Source organism: Anticarsia gemmatalis, chromosome 17 (genome assembly GCF_050436995.1).
Source record: "Anticarsia gemmatalis isolate Benzon Research Colony breed Stoneville strain chromosome 17, ilAntGemm2 primary, whole genome shotgun sequence".
Classification (NCBI taxonomy): domain Eukaryota; kingdom Metazoa; phylum Arthropoda; class Insecta; order Lepidoptera; family Erebidae; genus Anticarsia; species Anticarsia gemmatalis.
The window spans coordinates 5036465-5056185 of NC_134761.1; the positions used below are offsets into that span (position 1 = coordinate 5036465).

Consider the following 19721-nt stretch of genomic DNA (forward strand, 5'->3'; position numbering starts at 1 on the left):
CTGACCGGTGCTACATTGTATTTTAATCCATACGTCAGTTCTCTCCCATATTAGTCTCGTATATTTGTCTACTCTAAGTGTATCCTCACATAGATGTGGAGAGGTCGGTGTAGCGCGTGTCGCGGCGAAAGCAATCAGGGCGGCGTCGTAGACAAACTGTCGGGGCGGGCCTTAATTGGCGGTCGCGGAGATTTATGCGGATACCCGCTCGTCACGCGGTCGCCGATTTCGCACGACCGCATGGGTCCCGAGAACCCCGACCCGACACAACGCAACCGCGTCCAGGGCCAAGTCTCAACGGTTAACCCTTCGCAAACACTGGCCGTGCACTTTATTAACACATACGGAAACTGTCACGCAATCGCCTTTACAAACCACAATGCCACCACATCGTATCAGATAATGCTTTAATTTTAGTTGCATACAGTCGTGGGCTGTTTGTTTAAGCTATATATTTCAAACTGTAGGGAACGGTGTATGTCCGAATAACGTACACGTGGTTTTAGCATCTCAGCAGAAACGTATAGATGATTGGAATTCACCGAGCTTAATTTAATTACGCATTGTTATCCAAGCATGACAAACTTTGCTTCTTGGTTCTTTTTCAAGTGTGTAATTTGTTCTTGTTTTCTATCACTAATAGTGTGGTTAGGTATAATAATGGTGGATGGTTTAATGGCATTTGCTTGCATAAAAACATTTTTTACTTTCGATTAACATCATACAGTGTGAAATAATAAGCGTTATTAATACACGCGTCGAGGCAAATATTTTAAATTTAATAAAAAGTAAGCAAGGTACTTTATAAAAAATAACATATTCTCAAGCTATTTTGCCTCAGAAGAAGTTGATGCAGCTTTCTTGCAGAATATTGCATGTTCCTAATATTTTTATTACATCACAGTTAATATAATGGATACACAAAGAAGCTAAGTGCTCTGTTGCATAAACGAACGTAGCAAATTGAACATACGAAAGATAGCTTGACAAAGAACTTAAGACTGCATTTTTTTCTATTGAAGTATTGAAGAATAAATAACAAACCCAGTAATTCGGTAAGTTCAACTAGATCCTTGCTAAATAATCTGTTCGGAGATGTTTTATTGACACGAGTATATATCTGAATGTCGTGTCGTGAGGTGCACATATCGATAGTTCACGAGACGTTATATATCGTCTTGTATATATATGCTACATGGCAGTTAGATGAAGCAAGAGGTTTCTCAGACGACAGTGGCGTTGTTTTTGCGGGGCGTACGAGGACTGCGGGGTACCGTCTCTCCTCCTGGAGGGGGTGAACCGGTGCCGTTTTCAATTTGCTTTATTTGCGCTTGTTTTAATAGCGCTCAGTCCTTATTGCCCGCGCGGACGACCAGCCAAATTGCTTCGTGCCCGGACGCCTTTTGATTAAGGAGGAACACGCGCGACAAAAGTAGGCGTAAAAACAAAGTGCCCGGACAAACAGTACGACCGTCGTACATACGAAGAAGTGGATGTATAAAAATTACAACAGTCATATTGTACAAATGCGCTTATTGATATTTCTTGGATGGAAATAAAATATTAACTGACCTACGGAATTGAATGTGGCAAGAATATTATAACACAACAAACAGGCGATATTCAATATGTTGAATCTCGACTACTTTGTTTTTAAAATTAATTAGAGTATCAAAACTTACGCAGAAAAAGTCTTTTGAAAGAGAATCCAAACGAGTGCATTAATTTATCATTTTAACTTTATAGAGAATAAATTACCTTATTTTTACGGCTTCATATTAGGCATAGAATCTAATACATATTTTATAACTAAATCTTTCCACATTTAAAAGCCACGAATATGTTCAAAAAAACAAGTCCTCGTTAAACATAAATCGAATAATAAGTAAACAGTATAACACGAGCTAGAAGGTACTTGTACAGCAGCGATATGTCGATTCGATATTTGTACACAAACAGACAAAATGTCACGTAAAATAATGAGCCCGCGACAAACAGCCACAGAATATATAAACAAACAATTATTGTCGGCTCCATACAAGTCCGTCGGTAGACAACATCTATATCTTTATTTATTTATATTCATGTTTGTATTGTTTGCGTAAATGCAGTTAGTTAAATATGACGAAACGCGTCAAAGTTGAGTGTCACAGTGATTGTCTAGTTTAGAGGAGGCGCCCTAACAAAACATACAAATTAAATTATTAGTCTCCCGGTTAAGCTTAAAACTCACGCTCACGCTAAGTGCAATGTTGCGTAAACCCTATAGCAGCTAATTAGTTGCTTTGCTAAACATTGTTTTTCAAGCTAGCTGTTTTATACCGCAGCACTCACGTGCCATTGGAAAACAAAATACGTAATCCTGTAACATATACTGGATTAAAATTGATCTATACGAACAAAACTAATAACAAATAATGCATAACTTTTACACTAATTAGCAAATACTCCATACTCGCCATGTCGATGAATCGCTTTATAAAATGAATACTGTATTTTGTACAGGATGCCACAAATATGCTTTTAATAAGCAGCTTAATTTAAACGCGGAGCATAGTTTTCAATGTGCCGGAGCAAATCCGATACCCGATGTATTGTGAACGAAGCTTTCATAATTCAAAATTATATTAATTTTCTATACATCAACTAATGAGATTATTTTTCAATATAGCTTTGATCGTGATATCATTTGACTCCAGGTTGTTTTATTTCCGTATGACTATAGGTAATGTAAATTTGTTATAATCTCTATCAAGAATGAGATATTGCAGGGAAACTTTTATCTAATTTATCAGCCACTTTTGTCATTATCAATCTAAGCCTATATTCGTGTACATTGCCAAGTCTTTCTTAGATATTACTCATAGTTGTTTTTCGTTATCTGGAATCCATCAGTGATTTTTTTTTTCGGGTTACATGCAGCTTGTGCAGGTGGGACCCGGTCAATTACTTTTTACCTTTTAAAATGACAGAAAAGACATTGAAATAATAATAAATGGACCAAGATCCCAGAGCTGCCAGACCTACGTCATTTTAGCAAAGCTGAAACTTTGAGGATTGTTAGTATAAAGGGTCTGTTAAGAGGTATGCACATCCACTACCTTGAAAGCGGGGCCGTTTCTGAGGTAGCGCGGAGTGAAGGTGCGTAAAAAACGACCCAACCCACGTTATAGTAGCAAAGTTGGTTTTCAGATATGTTATTAATGATATTATGTAGAATTAAAATTGACTATTGCCAGACCGTTTCCCGGGGCCATTACTTCTGCCAGACGCCTTAAATGTTATAAAAAAATGAGGTCAACTACGTCATAGTAGCAAGCCTAAATTTTATATATGTTATTAAAGCTACAATTTTAAGACCCCCTGTATGCGGACAGACCATTCCGCAGGGCCCTTCGTCCCCTAGACGCCATTAAACTTTCCCTATGAGTGCGAGAGTAAGAGCATTTATTCATACGCATAAATGAAAAACAATTGAATTAAAAAAATAAAAATTGAAAAATTATTGAATACTAACTGACCCGCGCATCTTTGCTTGCGTCACTTAAGAGAGATAGGTCAAAATGTTACATAAACGGGTTATGTAACATTTTTCACTGGTACTCTGCTCCTATTGGTCGTAGCGTGATGATATATAGCTTATAGCTTTTCTCAATAAATAGGCTATCCAACAGTAAAATATTTTTTTATTCGCACCAGTATTTCCTGAGATTAGCGCGTTCACACAAACAAACAAACTTCTCAGCTTTATAAAATTAGTATAGATTAAAAGTACTTGGAATGTTTAGGAAGATAAGTAACATTATTTTGGGAATTATTTTAAAAATAGATATGGTTTACACTATTCACAAAAATTATGAAAAAAAAAATTGTAGTCATTCATCATCATCATCATTATCTGAGCTCTTACTTCCCTCATCAAATTGAATATTTAAATCATCTCCACCATCGTCTTCATTGTTACTTGAATTCTCTGTAAAAAAAAATGTAGGTAATGATGTTGAAAACAGTTACAAGTAGGTATATTGAAATAATTTATAGTTAAAATAAAATACCTAATTCGTTTTCAAGTGATTCGCTTACGAAACTTGGCAATTGGTCACCATCAAACCACTTAAAATGATAATGGTTATCCTTTAGAATCCACCCTTTATTTGCTGAGCTTAAAATGCTAGGACGCTTTATATGAGCATTACTCCAGACACCCGCAATATAATTTGCTCGTCGAAATTGTTGAAGCAATTCAGATTTACAAGGAGGTAAATTACTTGCGTCGAATTTTTTAACATTTTGCCGGTGGAATTTCTCATTCACATCGCCGACTGTATACGTGTTAATGAAAAGTTGTAGCCGTGCAGTTAAAATTTATTAAGAAATCGCATTTTAAAGAAATCGCCAGAATATCAAGAAGCTTTTGTTCAATTCGGAGAAGTTGAATTATCTATTGATAAAGCGAAGGAACAAAATATATTTGATGTAATTCAAAAATTTATCTGCGAGTTATATAATGTTCCCGGATTAATTGATGTAGATGCTGCACGGCTACAACTTTTCATTAACACGTATACAGTCGGCGATGTGAATGAGAAATTCCACCGGCAAAATGTTAAAAAATTCGACGCAAGTAATTTACCTCCTTGTAAATCTGAATTGCTTCAACAATTTCGACGAGCAAATTATATTGCGGGTGTCTGGAGTAATGCTCATATAAAGCGTCCTAGCATTTTAAGCTCAGCAAATAAAGGGTGGATTCTAAAGGATAACCATTATCATTTTAAGTGGTTTGATGGTGACCAATTGCCAAGTTTCGTAAGCGAATCACTTGAAAACGAATTAGGTATTTTATTTTAACTATAAATTATTTCAATATACCTACTTGTAACTGTTTTCAACATCATTACCTACATTTTTTTTTACAGAGAATTCAAGTAACAATGAAGACGATGGTGGAGATGATTTAAATATTCAATTTGATGAGGGAAGTAAGAGCTCAGATAATGATGATGATGATGAATGACTACAATTTTTTTTTTCATAATTTTTGTGAATAGTGTAAACCATATCTATTTTTAAAATAATTCCCAAAATAATGTTACTTATCTTCCTAAACATTCCAAGTACTTTTAATCTATACTAATTTTATAAAGCTGAGAAGTTTGTTTGTTTGTGTGAACGCGCTAATCTCAGGAAATACTGGTGCGAATAAAAAAATATTTTACTGTTGGATAGCCTATTTATTGAGAAAAGCTATAAGCTATATATCATCACGCTACGACCAATAGGAGCAGAGTACCAGTGAAAAATGTTACATAACCCGTTTATGTAACATTTTGACCTATCTCTCTTAAGTGACGCAAGCAAAGATGCGCGGGTCAGTTAGTATTCAATAATTTTTCAATTTTTATTTTTTTAATTCAATTGTTTTTCATTTATGCGTATGAATAATGCTCTTACTCTCGCACTCATAGGGAAAGTTTAATGGCGTCTAGGGGACGAAGGGCCCTGCGGAATGGTCTGTCCGCATACAGGGGGTCTTAAAATTGTAGCTTTAATAACATATATAAAATTTAGGCTTGCTACTATGACGTAGTTGACCTCATTTTTTTATAACATTTAAGGCGTCTGGCAGAAGTAATGGCCCCGGGAAACGGTCTGGCAATAGTCAATTTTAATTCTACATAATATCATTAATAACATATCTGAAAACCAACTTTGCTACTATAACGTGGGTTGGGTCGTTTTTTACGCACCTTCACTCCGCGCTACCTCAGAAACGGCCCCGCTTTCAAGGTAGTGGATGTGCATACCTCTTAACAGACCCTTTATACTAACAATCCTCAAAGTTTCAGCTTTGCTAAAATGACGTAGGTCTGGCAGCTCTGGGATCTTACTCTAAAACCACTTTTGTCGCATGACTTGGAACTCAGAAATGGAATATGTTAATCGATATCACGGATACAGACAGCTGAAAGTTGAAAAGCAGTCTAATGGTCCAAAAAAAGTCATGTACGGGTACACTACGAATCTGTAATTAGTTTTTTTAATAAAGATTGTGAGCATATTTCCTCCTAGTATTTATGGATTAGTGTACGTTTTGCAATTCAATAACAATAATTGCATTGTTAATCCTAGACAATTTCAGTCCTTATGTTTGTAAATAATCTTGGTTATATCAAATTGTTCTCAAGGTATGTCTTTATGTTGTGGGGTATTTTTTATACTTATGTGTTAAAACGTAACTTACCTTAGCCAATGTCGTTTAGCGATGGCAGTGTGGCAACAAATAGCGTCATATTGGTCAGCGATCCAAACAATGAGGATTATGTAGAAAGCAGTCGTGGTATCGTTGAAGAACTCCGACATTATCGCCTCCATACCTACGAACAAAGTAAAAAATATTACATACGTTATTTACTTATATAAATTACCTATATAATAGTTAGTCCAGTTAATAACGAAATGACCGAATTTAAACATTATTTTATTATAATATGATGTATATTGCACACAGTACTGTTTAAATCGACAAAAGTTAAATATATGTACATAGCCGCTCCGTAGGCCTTGTAGACGTCGGCGTCGTAGCTATTTAACGCTAGCTAATTCTCTTATTACTATGGTCATTCTTAAGTAAATGTCTTAAATAAAAGCAGTTGTATTGAATATAGGTTTTAACGTGAAATAATTACTTTCATAGAAGGTGCAAAATCGGACAAAGTTAAAACCAACTAACATGAGACAAACTGTAGTCAGTAGTCTCTTAATCAAACCGTCACAAAGCGCAGTTAATAAAGTGAGCAGTATAAACCGCTGTGCAAGCGTGGAGTCGTGGCGCATGACGTCGAGCATGACGGTCGAGGTTGTCGCGTCGCATTAAATATCGCGGGTCATGTGTGAACGCGACACCGGAGAGCGCGTCTCCGGTGTCGGGGTGTCGGACTAATTAGGTGTCGACAATTACCCGCTAACGACCGAAATCCGAGCGCCGAGCAGGAGCTTATTAACCGCCTGCATACACCGACGAACGATTCATTCCTGGCTCTTTGCTACGACGATGCATATACGGAGTTTGTAAGCTGCTTTTCGTGCAAGGAGTGTGTCTTACTAGGAATTTGAATGCACTTGCCGTCTAATTATGCTACAATATTATATTGCTACGAAGGCGAAAGGTTCTCAGTATTCATATACAAGGTGAATGGATTAAATCGGGTCGAATATATGGGTTTGTATACAATTTATAATCTCGTGTGAGTATATTTGTTTTACTGGTGTTTACTTGCATAGAGAATTAGTTGTATTAAAAACGACAACATTAAAATATGTTATGTATCTAATAAAGAAAATAAGCAATTGATACAATGAGCTTGTATCTGTAAACAGACAAATCACAGATAGAACTGCAAAGTAGAAAGCATCTAACGGGCAGACGCAATACAGTCGAAACAAGGGTCGGTACATAGGAGACTCGAATGCAGTGAGGATTATAACTCAATACAACGCCGACAACTGTCCGGCGCCGCGGCCTGGGCGTGCCTTATTTGCATTTTGATGAGGCTCGACACTGATACAATAAACACGTTGGGGTGCGATCGGAAGTCCGCCGGCAACCGCCGGCACTCGGCCCGGACCTGCCGACGTTTAGCCGTATCATTCATAACCGTGTTCGCTCAATTAACTTGCTTTGAATTATATACGTGCCTCCATGTTCGCTTCAAACTTTATGTACGGTGTCAGAGTTATTGTTAATCAAATTTCATGACCACCGCTTTGCTCGAAAATTTTACAGTGAATTTTGATTGAACGTACGAGCGGTGGCATGCGTTGAAAAGTACTCTTTGACAGTGATACGGCGTAAGCCTTTTAGCACAAAACCTGCTTTCCAAAGTGCCCCAAAATAAAGTCAAAGTTTTTCGAGGTGGTCGTCGTACATACCTATAAAAACAACCTGCCGTCGGAAAGTTTACAATGCAGCGTTTTAAAAAGACATCATAAGAATCTCCAGAAATAATTAATGCACGTAAAAAAGTTATTAAAACGATAAAAATTCATTAGAAGAGCGAAGTGGAGGTTGACTGATACTTATGAAAAGTCACCGGCAGTTACCTATTCAGCGGAGCATGCGACGTAATCCTGAGCGAGACGAGTAAACAAATTACTGGGGCCGGGTCGGACCGGCCGCGACGTGCCGCCGCCCGTTCGCTATTAATTTTAATTCCGGCGCTACGCGAAGATCGCCCAAGATGGGGACGAGGCACGCGCCTCGGACCAATACTTGCGTATCGGTGGAAAATCATCGAAACATTGATCAAACATCAAGAGCTAGGCATAATTCTAAAAGGAATAACTTTATAAATTATAAAACCTAGCTTTAAAAGCCAACTTAAGTACTCTCTAAAAGATGGTTAGATTTACTTGATCATACATTTTTGATTGTATTTTACCAAATAATATCCAAGAATGACATACATAACATTTTCATGGTGTAAGTCCCATGAAAATGTTATAAAACCGAACGTTAATTCAAAATATTGTATTATAATTAAATACGGCAAGTCGGTAAAGGGCTGGTATCGATACGTTTACATGGAAGAGCGTCAACAGCAGCTGTGGACTGCAGGCGGTCGGTATCGGTCTTGTCAGACCCTGCCAATCCTGCTAGCGGATATATGTCAGTGAAACAACTAGGGTGACAATGTAACGGCGAAGCATGTTTAACAACCAACATTAATAAGTCAGGTCTATCATTTATTTCAGCAGTTTTTTTTTACGATAATACGCTCACGATAAACCAATTTCGATTCAACCAATGTATCATGTTAAACGTTAAATGCAACACCGCGTTTACTTTTATGCAAACAGAGCTGAAACTATCTTTCAGTTCACATAATCAAGAAACTGACTTGAAAAACAAAGTAATAAAAGTTATGAAATCCTCAGGTAAAATGAATTCTAGTAAGCTGGAGTGCAATTCAGAAGCTCGAGAATAAACCGGAGGAGAGTGTAGAAATGCACACAAATTGTTACTTCTTACTTCCCGGGGTTTAATCAAGGGGGACACCCGCCGCGTCTGCCGCGTCCGCTCGCTTCCTTCAACTTGGCGCAAATTGAGAATAATGGATCCTGTGCGCCGTTTTAGGGATATTTCAACAAAAAATCTGTTACATCGTCTGACTGTTGCTTTCGCAGATAAGCTATTGTTTGATCAATAGATAAAGCTTCTGTAAAGAGGATTAGTGTTTGAGCAACTAAGTTAATCGGAATAAATTGCTAGTAGTGTCAGTACGGTATTTAATATAGTAATGTGTCGCGTTGCCTACCCGCGGCGCTTATGTTTCGGCTAAGCCTTGCATTGGAGATCCGTCTTTACGAGCTCGTTAGTGCCGGTAATCGCGACGTTGCACGAGCCGGATTACGCCTGTGCATTATTAGTGTTTTTATTGATTCACTCGGCTGCCGTCGTAAACTGAGATTATTATTCGCGACGTGGCCCGCGCCCCGTGCCTGCCCCGCGACGCCCTCCAACCAAGTTGTTTTGTTACTTAATCGCGACGATAACAACTTTTAACGACGGCTAGGTGACTGGCGAAATTCCGCTTCGATGTTTAGTGCTCATTCTATTTTCATTAACCATTTACCCACTTAATGATCCAGATCCTAAGGGAGTGATTCAATGACTTGGACCCATAAAATTAAACCTTAGCGTGACCTGTACAGTGTAATTAATAGCTGTTACAAGAAATGTTTTAGTACAGGTGTAATTTTAGAACATGTATCTTTACTGAATGTTAACCCAAATTCGTTTTCAAATTCATTATAATATTTAAGGTTATTTGATCGTGTGGGTAATAAGAGTCCTTATAATTTTTGGTAAACAATCTGGTAGTGTCAACATGAACAACCCACTTTAATCAAATTAATAGAGCACACGCGGTCAACACTTTCAGTTGTTTTAATAAATTTAATAATGTATGCGCTTTAAATACTCCACGCAAAGTGGGTCATTGATGAACCTTTTCGGTAATGGCTTTTATACAACCAAATATGAATATTGTTTTGAAGTTTAAATTATACTTACTTTCTCATATTCACAAACACATTGTGTAAATTCAAACATCAACAACCGATAATACCCGTTATAATTTGCATGTCATTGCACAACTTATTAACTTGAGTTTAAATAAATGTTTTCTTTTTAATAAGTACCATTAGTGAGTATCATAGGATACCATATACCATTAATAAACCGTAAAAAAATAGATTTACAGACATTATTCACAATTACATTACAAAATGGACTCGTGTCATGATTTCGATAAAAGGTAGGTAAACCTGATTATAAAGTAATCGTCACCAGCATTACCAAAATATTGCTACGAGTTCAATATTTTCTAAAATAAAGAAACTCATCAGAAAAATAAACAAAGAACGGCAAATACTTTACATTACTTTTACCGCAATCAAAATATGTTTAAAGTAGAAACCACTCCCTGCATTCCCGAGGGTGCCGTACAACGCTACTAAAGAATAGTGGTAGTTCTGACAGCGGTCACCTCCTGTAGCCTTAATCGCTATCATCATTTTAATGGTAAATTGTCGATTGATATTTTACCCAGTATGGATTCAGAATTTTATATTTATACTTTTCTATCTATGTCTTTTAAACTTGAAACTTTTGCTAAGAATTGTGGAATTTCAGTGCATTTATGATAAAATAATTATCTGAATACGGCTCCATTAACACTCTATATGAATACATTCTCATACAAAGATCGATTTTACTCGTCAGAGGAATATAACAGTTTCAGTTCATGAAAGCTCAGCCAAAATCAATCACACGGCCAAAGCCTTATTCGCCAGGTCAATATGAGTAACCTACAAATACAGAGTTCCGTAGTATACATATAACGCAAACGCAGTATTACAGTTGCATGGAAAACTACCCTAAATTGAATTCCTGTTTATTATAAATAATTTTTACGTGCTATTGCTGCACTTAAAATTGTACCCCCTTAAGAGTAATGAGAATTTAAACAAAAGTAGTTAAAGTCCACAGGATTGTGTAACGAACACTGTGATCTCCGTAAATACAAGTCGCCAACAAGGGAGGACGGCATTATTACACGGTAGAGTCGGTCGCACGTCGACGGCGCCGGCGACTCATCGCCAATTTGTATCGAACGAGACGCATGCATGTTAATAAAGCCTATTGTGTCCCCCGCCTGCACGAGATTAGTCCACAACCGACGGATGCAACGACCCAATAGAGCCTTTATCCTTGTAACCTATTATGAAATTTAACAATAGACTATTATATATTAACTAATCTAGATTAGTATAAAAAGAAAGTTTAGATATCTTTATCAATTTTATTTTAAGATTTAGTAATTTACAAGGTTTTTAGTCCTACAATCAGTGCAGTATTTAGTCGATTTAACTAATTATATTATTGTTCCCTATTGGGTAATAATTTAAGGCTATCATTGTGATTCCATGCTTAACGGAGGACATGTTTCTTACAATTATACACATAACTAATAAGTAAACAGTAACAAAAACAACATGAATCAACGAAATTATCAAATCGATAATTAAGTTCTGTATTTTATTTAGTAAGTGGGTATTATTAGGAATCGGGACCGGTAAAGAGGAACCCCTGGCACTCAAGTGGAAGACTCGATCATTAGAGCCGTTGAAGAGGTTAATTTTGATAATCCGCTTTACCACTCACCTACAATCTGTTGCCTGACTCTCCCTCCAGGCAACATTGAACAGATTACTGTTATGCCTACACGCTACTAACGGTTTTCGAGACAATCTTTCGTATTTCCGGGAACCGAAAGATTGTGAAATCGGCGCTCTCGTTAAGGGAGGAGGCTCTCTTACTGTTGTCATTTTTCAGCGCGGATTGTTAAGATATTAAACCCAAGGTAGGTATTGCAGACATTACGTTGCCGAAAATAAGATCAGTTGGTTAAATTAGATATTTCTATAGCCAACTAAAATCTCTACACACTACTGACTTTCAGAACTATATTTTTTGTAGTCTTTCTTGATGTCATAAACTTTGAATATTGAAATTTACGAAATCTCGCTCTTTCACGAGATAATGATATACATATATAGATACTCCATCAACAATCTTTACAAAATTAAATGTTGAATCTCTGCGCCAGTCAATTTCCAAGTAACATTGCTGGACAGGTATGAACCCGTTACGTTAATTAAGCAGTAATTTTCGAGCGAGGCAGAAAAGTGGATCAGTGAGTCGCTTGCATGATGGCGCTGAGTGGCGGAGTGTGCCACCACCGGCAGCGGCGGACATGCCCTGCGGTCGAATCAACATTTGCCGACGGATCGAATTACCGCACCGGCGCGTCAACGTAACGTAATTGATTCAGCGTCCGACCGGCGCCGCCACGCCTTTTTGTCTCACCGTCAGGAAAAAATGCAAAATCCGCCACTAATTCAATATCCTCCACACTTTCCATCGTTTTAGCAATGATGCAACTACCGGTTATAGGTGAAAAATCTGTGGCAAGTAATTGAATTGGTAGGATGAAGCGTTAGCGAGATGATCTAACGCTGTTAGTTATTATTAACTGAACCGCTATTTCCTCGGTATTTTGTATCACTAGTTTATGATTTTTTGCTTGGAAGTTGACTAAGAGTCATCCTGTTCAGTTTTACTACCTTACTGCCTTTGTTTTAATTTTTAACGTTAAGTTTTCGACATGGAAATCAATCGACCAACATTGCATCACTTTCATGTCATTTCTAATTAAGATTATTCTGTCTTCGCTGCAACTGACAGAGAAGTTTCTTTGACCACTTTTATTTATTAGCAAGCATTCCTAGATTAAAGGAACACATTAATGAGACGATGCCGCAAATATCAAGAGAATATTTTAATTACGTATCTGTCAAAGCAAATACATTTCATAAATTCCTCATCGACTACATACAAAGATACAAAGAGCAAAATACAGCTTACATTTTCTCGGAAATATCCGTGTATGAGACACGACGTGGTATCATACAGCGGCGGGTCCATTCCACGAGCGAGTGCAATACGACTTCGTTCAATTGAACACCATTCGACTCGGAAACTGATATGCAACAAATGCACACGAATACTGAGAATGTGAAGACCACGGTGTGCACTAGAGACTGATCTGTTATTGAGTATTTTTTGTTTCTAGCTATGTTGATATTCAGGTAAAAGTGTTTATAATCGTAATCCATGTTCAATTAACGTAGCAACGTAAGTGATCTTTAGCACTGTAATACTTATAGCGCTGCCGTGCTGGGAAAATCGACGGTGGCTAAATTATGAAACATACATTAAACATCTTCGTTGTTGACTAGATAATACAGGAGTAGTTATCCGATTACAAATTTTCGTGTAGCATGTTTATTAAATAATCAAATTAAAGCGAACACGCATTAATACGTCAGCGATATATCTATTAAACTATAACATATCTACATGTCCTTAATATCCCACTCGCGAATGCCAAACTATCTGCGTCCTACAAATAACAGTTAATAACTAAATAAAAAGCGGACATATCGGTATCACAATCACAAAGTTCATATTAGTTTCATAAAAGAATCAAGTATTGTACTGTATGCATTGTGAAATGAAAAACAACTGACTGAACTCACCTGGGAGAGGCGAGCTAGCAATATTGCGGGATTCGATTTAAAACTGCGTTAGGTATCAAGGCAACCAAGCTATCAAAGCTGACCGATGAAAAACTAAATATATCAAATATGGCTAGGACCTGTGCACAATGTGTACCTACACTAAATATACTTGATTAAAACTAAAACAAAAGTGTCTAAATAATAAAATAGGGTAATTATCCCTATTTCTCGATGAAGAATAAGTTAGTTATTAAAAGTGAAGGCGTGCCATATAATCAAAAGTTGCACAACACAGGCGGGCGAGGCAGCCTCCTTACATCCGGCATACACAGGATGTGACCAATTTACACAAACTGACTTAATTCCTCAATACAGGCCAACCCACTTACCTACAAGCTTTGAACCATAAGTGGGTCGCTGTATCGGCGGTGGTTGATGACGATATCAAAGCCTTCAATATCAGCCCTTACGGGGATGCAAAATGCATGGAAAACATGCACTAACTTGATTAGTGTTCAACGTTAAATTTTATTTTCACAAAGGAGAGACCACAGAAGACATGTGTATCATGCAATAAGTTTCGCTGACTAGTTATTCATTAAATCCATTCTAAAACAAAATGGACTTAAAATATTTGACGGTCTCCGTAGCGCAGTGTTTAAGGTGGTTACCACGCCACTCAATTGTGTCGGGATGTCGTGGGCTCGATTCCCACACGGAGAAAATATTTATGCGATCCACAAAAAGGTGTTTCAGGTCAAGTTGTACTTTGTGTCCGTAGTTTGTATGTTTGTAAAAGTCCCCACGATACAAGAGAAATTGATAATGCGGGAGTTGTCTTAAAAAAAATATACCTTACTTGTTTAAAAAAGACACAGATAATATAATTGTTCCGTAAGTGGTAGCCTCAGCATAGCGACCGTAACCAATGCGATACAGAGGCGTTAGAGTTAGTCAGTATTAATAATAATTAGTAACTTCGCATTAGGTACTTTAAAATGCAATAATAATCCTCGCATACTAGACTAACACGATGCAAATCACGAACCCAACACTTACTTTTGTACATAAAATGGAGAGCACGACATTACGTCACCCTAATTGCGTTTCATATTCCTCTTGATTATGAAGTCGAAAAGCGAGTGAGTATGCAGCGTGGCAGTGTGGCGGCGTGCAGTGGCATATGCGTCGATATCCATGTTTTGTTTGACTTTTACCCGTCCGGGTTGTCCGGGCCGCGCCCGGCGGACGATCACGAAACTAATTATACCTCGAGGCGAGCACGGCGTCGTTCTTCGCAAACTTCGAAATGAATCACTAAACTCATGTGCGGTCCGTCATGCGGTGATAGCGACCGGTTGAAACCAAATACTGACGACTTTTTTGTTTTTGAAGTTTTGTGCTATTATTCTGAGGCATGTTGTAAAGCGATATTTTACTTATGGAAAATGGACCGAAAAATGTAAGGTATCGGATGTAAGACTTGATTTGCGTAACCATTTTCTTTTTCAAAAGACGGCAATGGACCGTCTCATCTGTATACTCGCTCGGGGGAACGAATGTCCTATCTAATTAACTTTATCATAAAGTGCCGGTTATTGCCTTGTCGGCTGTCCGACGGTTTAATCGAAAGCTCGCTACAGAATTATAACGTGAAATTTTTCGTTTAGGGATTACAGTAACATTCCATGTTTCAAACACACTCAACTGCAGAAAATACCACCGTTATTCACATTTATCTAAGAAACATGATTGAATTTTCTTGGAAATCCACAATCAAAACAATATTCATCATAATAATCACACAAGGCGAAATATAATAACGGGATACTACGAGGTGGCAGTTTTCACGGGATTACGTCCGATATCGTCGGGGGTAATTCACTTGGCAGATTGGTGAGCGAGTCCAAGATCGTTCGGCTCAGTTTACGGGTACCCGACTCCAGTTACGAGCACTCATGGCGCAGAGATTGTACTATCATCGATTCCGACATCCAGTAACCGCAGAAAAGATACTTATTTCTATAGAACAGCTAAACTTGCAATATTATAAATAAGAACAACAGGTATTTAGTGTTTTATCTAAAACACTGACGAAAGACACAGTTCTGATACATTAGGTAAATTATTGAAAATGATATGTATGAAAGCACGCGACTCAAGCAAACCCGCAGGTGTCGATGCTATATCGGTTTGAGCGTACACCTTTAACAAACAATACGAGTGACAAATAAACACTGATTTTATTAAATGAAGCGCGCATCAAAGGGACGCAACAGTTCACTGAGTAATGTCTGTTGTAATTAAATTTATTTTTGACGTGTGTTTGTCACCGGAAAGTATAACGAACATTGTTTGGCAGTTCTTTAATTATACGTGATGGTTCCCCGAATGAAATAATTTGACAATATGTTAAATAATTTCACATATTTTCTGTGTATTCGGCGCAATACACAATGAAACTTTAGCCGACAATGAGGAAATATATATGAACAAGATTTGAATTGTGTTGACTGCATGACTAAAGTTAATTAAATTATTTATAAGTATTACTACTGTGAATGTTTGATTTTGATTTGAATTTAATCAATAAGTTAAAAAAACACTTTCAAGCTAGTCTATACACTCCAGTCTCTGCCAGCTTTTTCTGCAGGATTGAGATACCTACTAATACTTCAGAGCTACTGCTGGTACTGGTGACATTATTGCATTTTTTTAAAGTTAACGTTGAGTTCGCTATCCACATTTTTACCTCGCATGTATCCAAAAATCCAGTTACATTATTCCATGAAGGCGAGCAGCGTAGTCTAGTAGCGAGCAGAGTAATTCACTTAGTAAGATTAAGCCCGACGCTATCGGGGGTTTACACCTCGGAACGTGAGTCCACTAAGCTTTACCAACACTTTAATGTACTGTGAGTTTTGTTTTTTATATTTATTACTGAAAAAACTTTTTTTGCAATCAACGGGCCAGAGTGTTGTACAATAAAAAAATGAAATTGTCTTTATTGCATTATTGATTAAACTTACTTATTCATGTGTAACTATCTGAACATTTCGTTTAATTATATAAAAAACTTTGTAGCATTAGTCAGTAGCATCTACGTGGCTACGGCGTAGCGAATGCGTAGAAGATCTACGAATAAAATCTTGTGCTACTAGAACCGGTTATTTCCAGAAAGTATTACAAAACGAAGACTAATAATAAAGAAGATTATTTCCATAAGTTATATTTGTACTTTAAACGATTTATTGATGTTTTGACTAAGGCTCCAACTAATCTGTTAAATTGTTCTGGATAAAAATAAAGTTTCCTCAATTAAATCCAGACGAAAGAACGTAGAGGCAAAGTTTCAGCTTTCATCTGAGATAAAACTGAGCGTCTGGCGGAGATCCTATCGGGTGTGGATTAATAATAAGGGAGATAAGAATTGGTTCCTATTTTAAACTTCACATAGAACTTATTGAGGGTATCTGAAAATTCGATATTATAATGTCTCATAGTAATATGCAGGTCCGGCCGATCCGTGACAGTTGGCAATTTCTAACATGTTAATTCCAAGCCAGGTAATTCTAGGAGAGTAAGAAATAGTCAAACCTTTATAATAAAGAAAACAAATATGTTAAATAATATTATACAATTCCCTACGTACAAGAAAATTTACGCTATGAAACTGACTTATTTCTTCGTAACGACAACGTATCAATTATTCTGATCCGGTTCAGTGGCTACATCTCGACATCTTACTGCAATCTAGATAACATCCAATTTGTCGCATCGGTAATATCTGCAAGTGCTAGCAAGTAGGTCGATTATCATCCACCTGTGAATTTAGTGCGTCTTAAGAAATAGGAAGTATTGATATAAAATACTGATATTATAAATGCGAAAGTTTGTAAGGAAGGATGGATGCCTGTACTTGGGACGCTTAGAAAGTTTTGCGAAACTTAAAATAAAATGTTAACAAGTGTACACTTTTTTATTCCATCTGTTAAGACATCACCTTATGTAAAGTTTTACGTGTACAAATAAATTTATGTAAAACTGTTTCCAATAGCTCTTAGACCCCTGCTCCACAGCCGTTTTAAAGCCGCTAGTTTATGTTCAAGTGGTGAAAATTATATTCTTATGAGATTATATTTTAATTCGAGTAGTGAAAACAAGCCACTCGGCGCCCTATCAAACCTGTCGGAAGAATTACCACAGATATTGACTAGTGTGTAGTTCAGAGAGATAATACGGTACATCTTTCTTATACATGACTCTAGTCAGACAATCTGACAATCAGTGCGTTTACGTAAAATACCATATTATAGGGTTAAAAACTGTAATAAATAGAAGGTATAATAAATAAAAAACTAAACTAAAAACAATTTTAAAACCAAGTAATACAATGGAGTGGTACCGCAATATTTCTACAACACGAACAAACAATCAAACAACAGTGCTGCGCAACACAAATAAACAATAAATTCCATTATCGAGAACAAGTTAGAAACTTGATTGCACTAAGTCCGTAAGGAAATAATAAAAGTATCAGTGGCACTCCTTGCGCTCCAGTCGAAGTATCGGCTCAGGACGATAGAAGAATCAAACAAACGAGACGAAACTTCGGAAAACTCGAGTCGGTGAGTTGTTTCCTAGACACTAACTCTTATTACGAACTTGCGCCCACCTTCATCGCGTCGGCATCGCCGTTCCGATAGACACTCAACTTATAACTAGCGAAAAGATATCGTATTACAAATTACTTAAGATATGAAAACATCGTACACCGATGGCGTCATGGAACTTTTTATCCGCTTCATCGACAAAATCGCGCTTTCGGAAATTTTAATTGGCAACAAAGTTACCTCTCAGCGTGACAAACTTACACGGATCTTTTTACATTTTTTAAGAAATATGAAAAGTATGTCTGTAGCTTCGATAAAAATTTTATCGTCGTCGCAGTTTTTCAATTTATAACAACTAAGATACTCGTATAACAACAATTATCGATAATTTGAAATTTTTGCCCGAATAAAAATGTTTTTATTAAGCGATATGCTTTTACTCTACCCATAGAAAGTTTTCGACATGTGTAGTAACAAAAAGGACTGGCTACGAAACATTTTAACGCAAGGCAGGAGGTTTAAATGTAATAAAAAAGCACTCCAGCTAATTTTCCAGCTGTGTTGGACATCGCGCCGCTGTCCGACTGCACCCGCCATAAAGACTGCGCTCGCGGCCAAACAAGATATGGAAGGAACAAATTATTGAGATAATCACATCGCCAGGAATTGTGGTAAGAAATTAAATTTCAAGGAAAACGGTGTTTATTAGAGGAGCCACTGTAGAAAATTGCTGTCAGAGGAACAAAGAATACTTTGTAATCAGTTGGTCTAAGCTAGATATTTCTTTTATAAAAACTGTATAAAGGAAAATGAAAATCTAATTTTACTTTATAACCGCAAGAACGATGTTGCGATAAAGCCCTGGTTACCGTTATTCGTAAGTTACAATCAATAAGAGTAAAACAAAGCACACAAACAAAGTTACTAAAAGATTAACTGGGTCCTATCAATGTTAACTGACCCAGTATCCTTAAAAATGTAATTAAGAGCATTAAAAAGTTAAAATTAACGTGTGAAGCAGAACATAATAATTTTCTACATGTTATCTTAACTTGTACCTAATTATATGGTTTATTTATACATAGTTTGTTATATGATATACGTATGTGTCAATTTCAGCGTAGGGTTATCTTGACTCAGGTTTTGTTGATTTTAAGTCAACTATAGTATCGATGGAACAACCGAAAAGTTTGAAAGCTTAATAATAAAACTGCACTCTATACCATGTGATGACAGTAAATTGAATGAGTCGGGCGCGGCGTAGTATGTTTGCGGCGCTCATCAATCATCCCCGTATGGATTTCATTTTAATGCGACGTCATCGGCGTCTCGTATGGCCGCGCACCGTCATGCCACCCGAGCTCACTCTATTGTTTTACATGGCTGACACGTAAAGCCTAACCGAATATTTAGTCGTATAATTAGCTACTACATTATTTACATTTAACGAATGAGTGGACA

General features: G+C 37.0%; 1 protein-coding gene across 1 annotated transcript in view; it reads right to left on the reverse strand.

Annotated features, from left to right (window-relative positions):
• The window catches only part of LOC142979784 (membralin), a 79228-nt gene that overhangs the window by 29747 nt on the left and 29760 nt on the right, over positions 1-19721 (reverse strand). The window contains exon 9 of the mRNA XM_076124955.1: positions 6245-6377. Coding sequence (XP_075981070.1) covers positions 6245-6377 — 133 coding nt within the window. The remainder of the gene's footprint in view (positions 1-6244; positions 6378-19721) is intronic.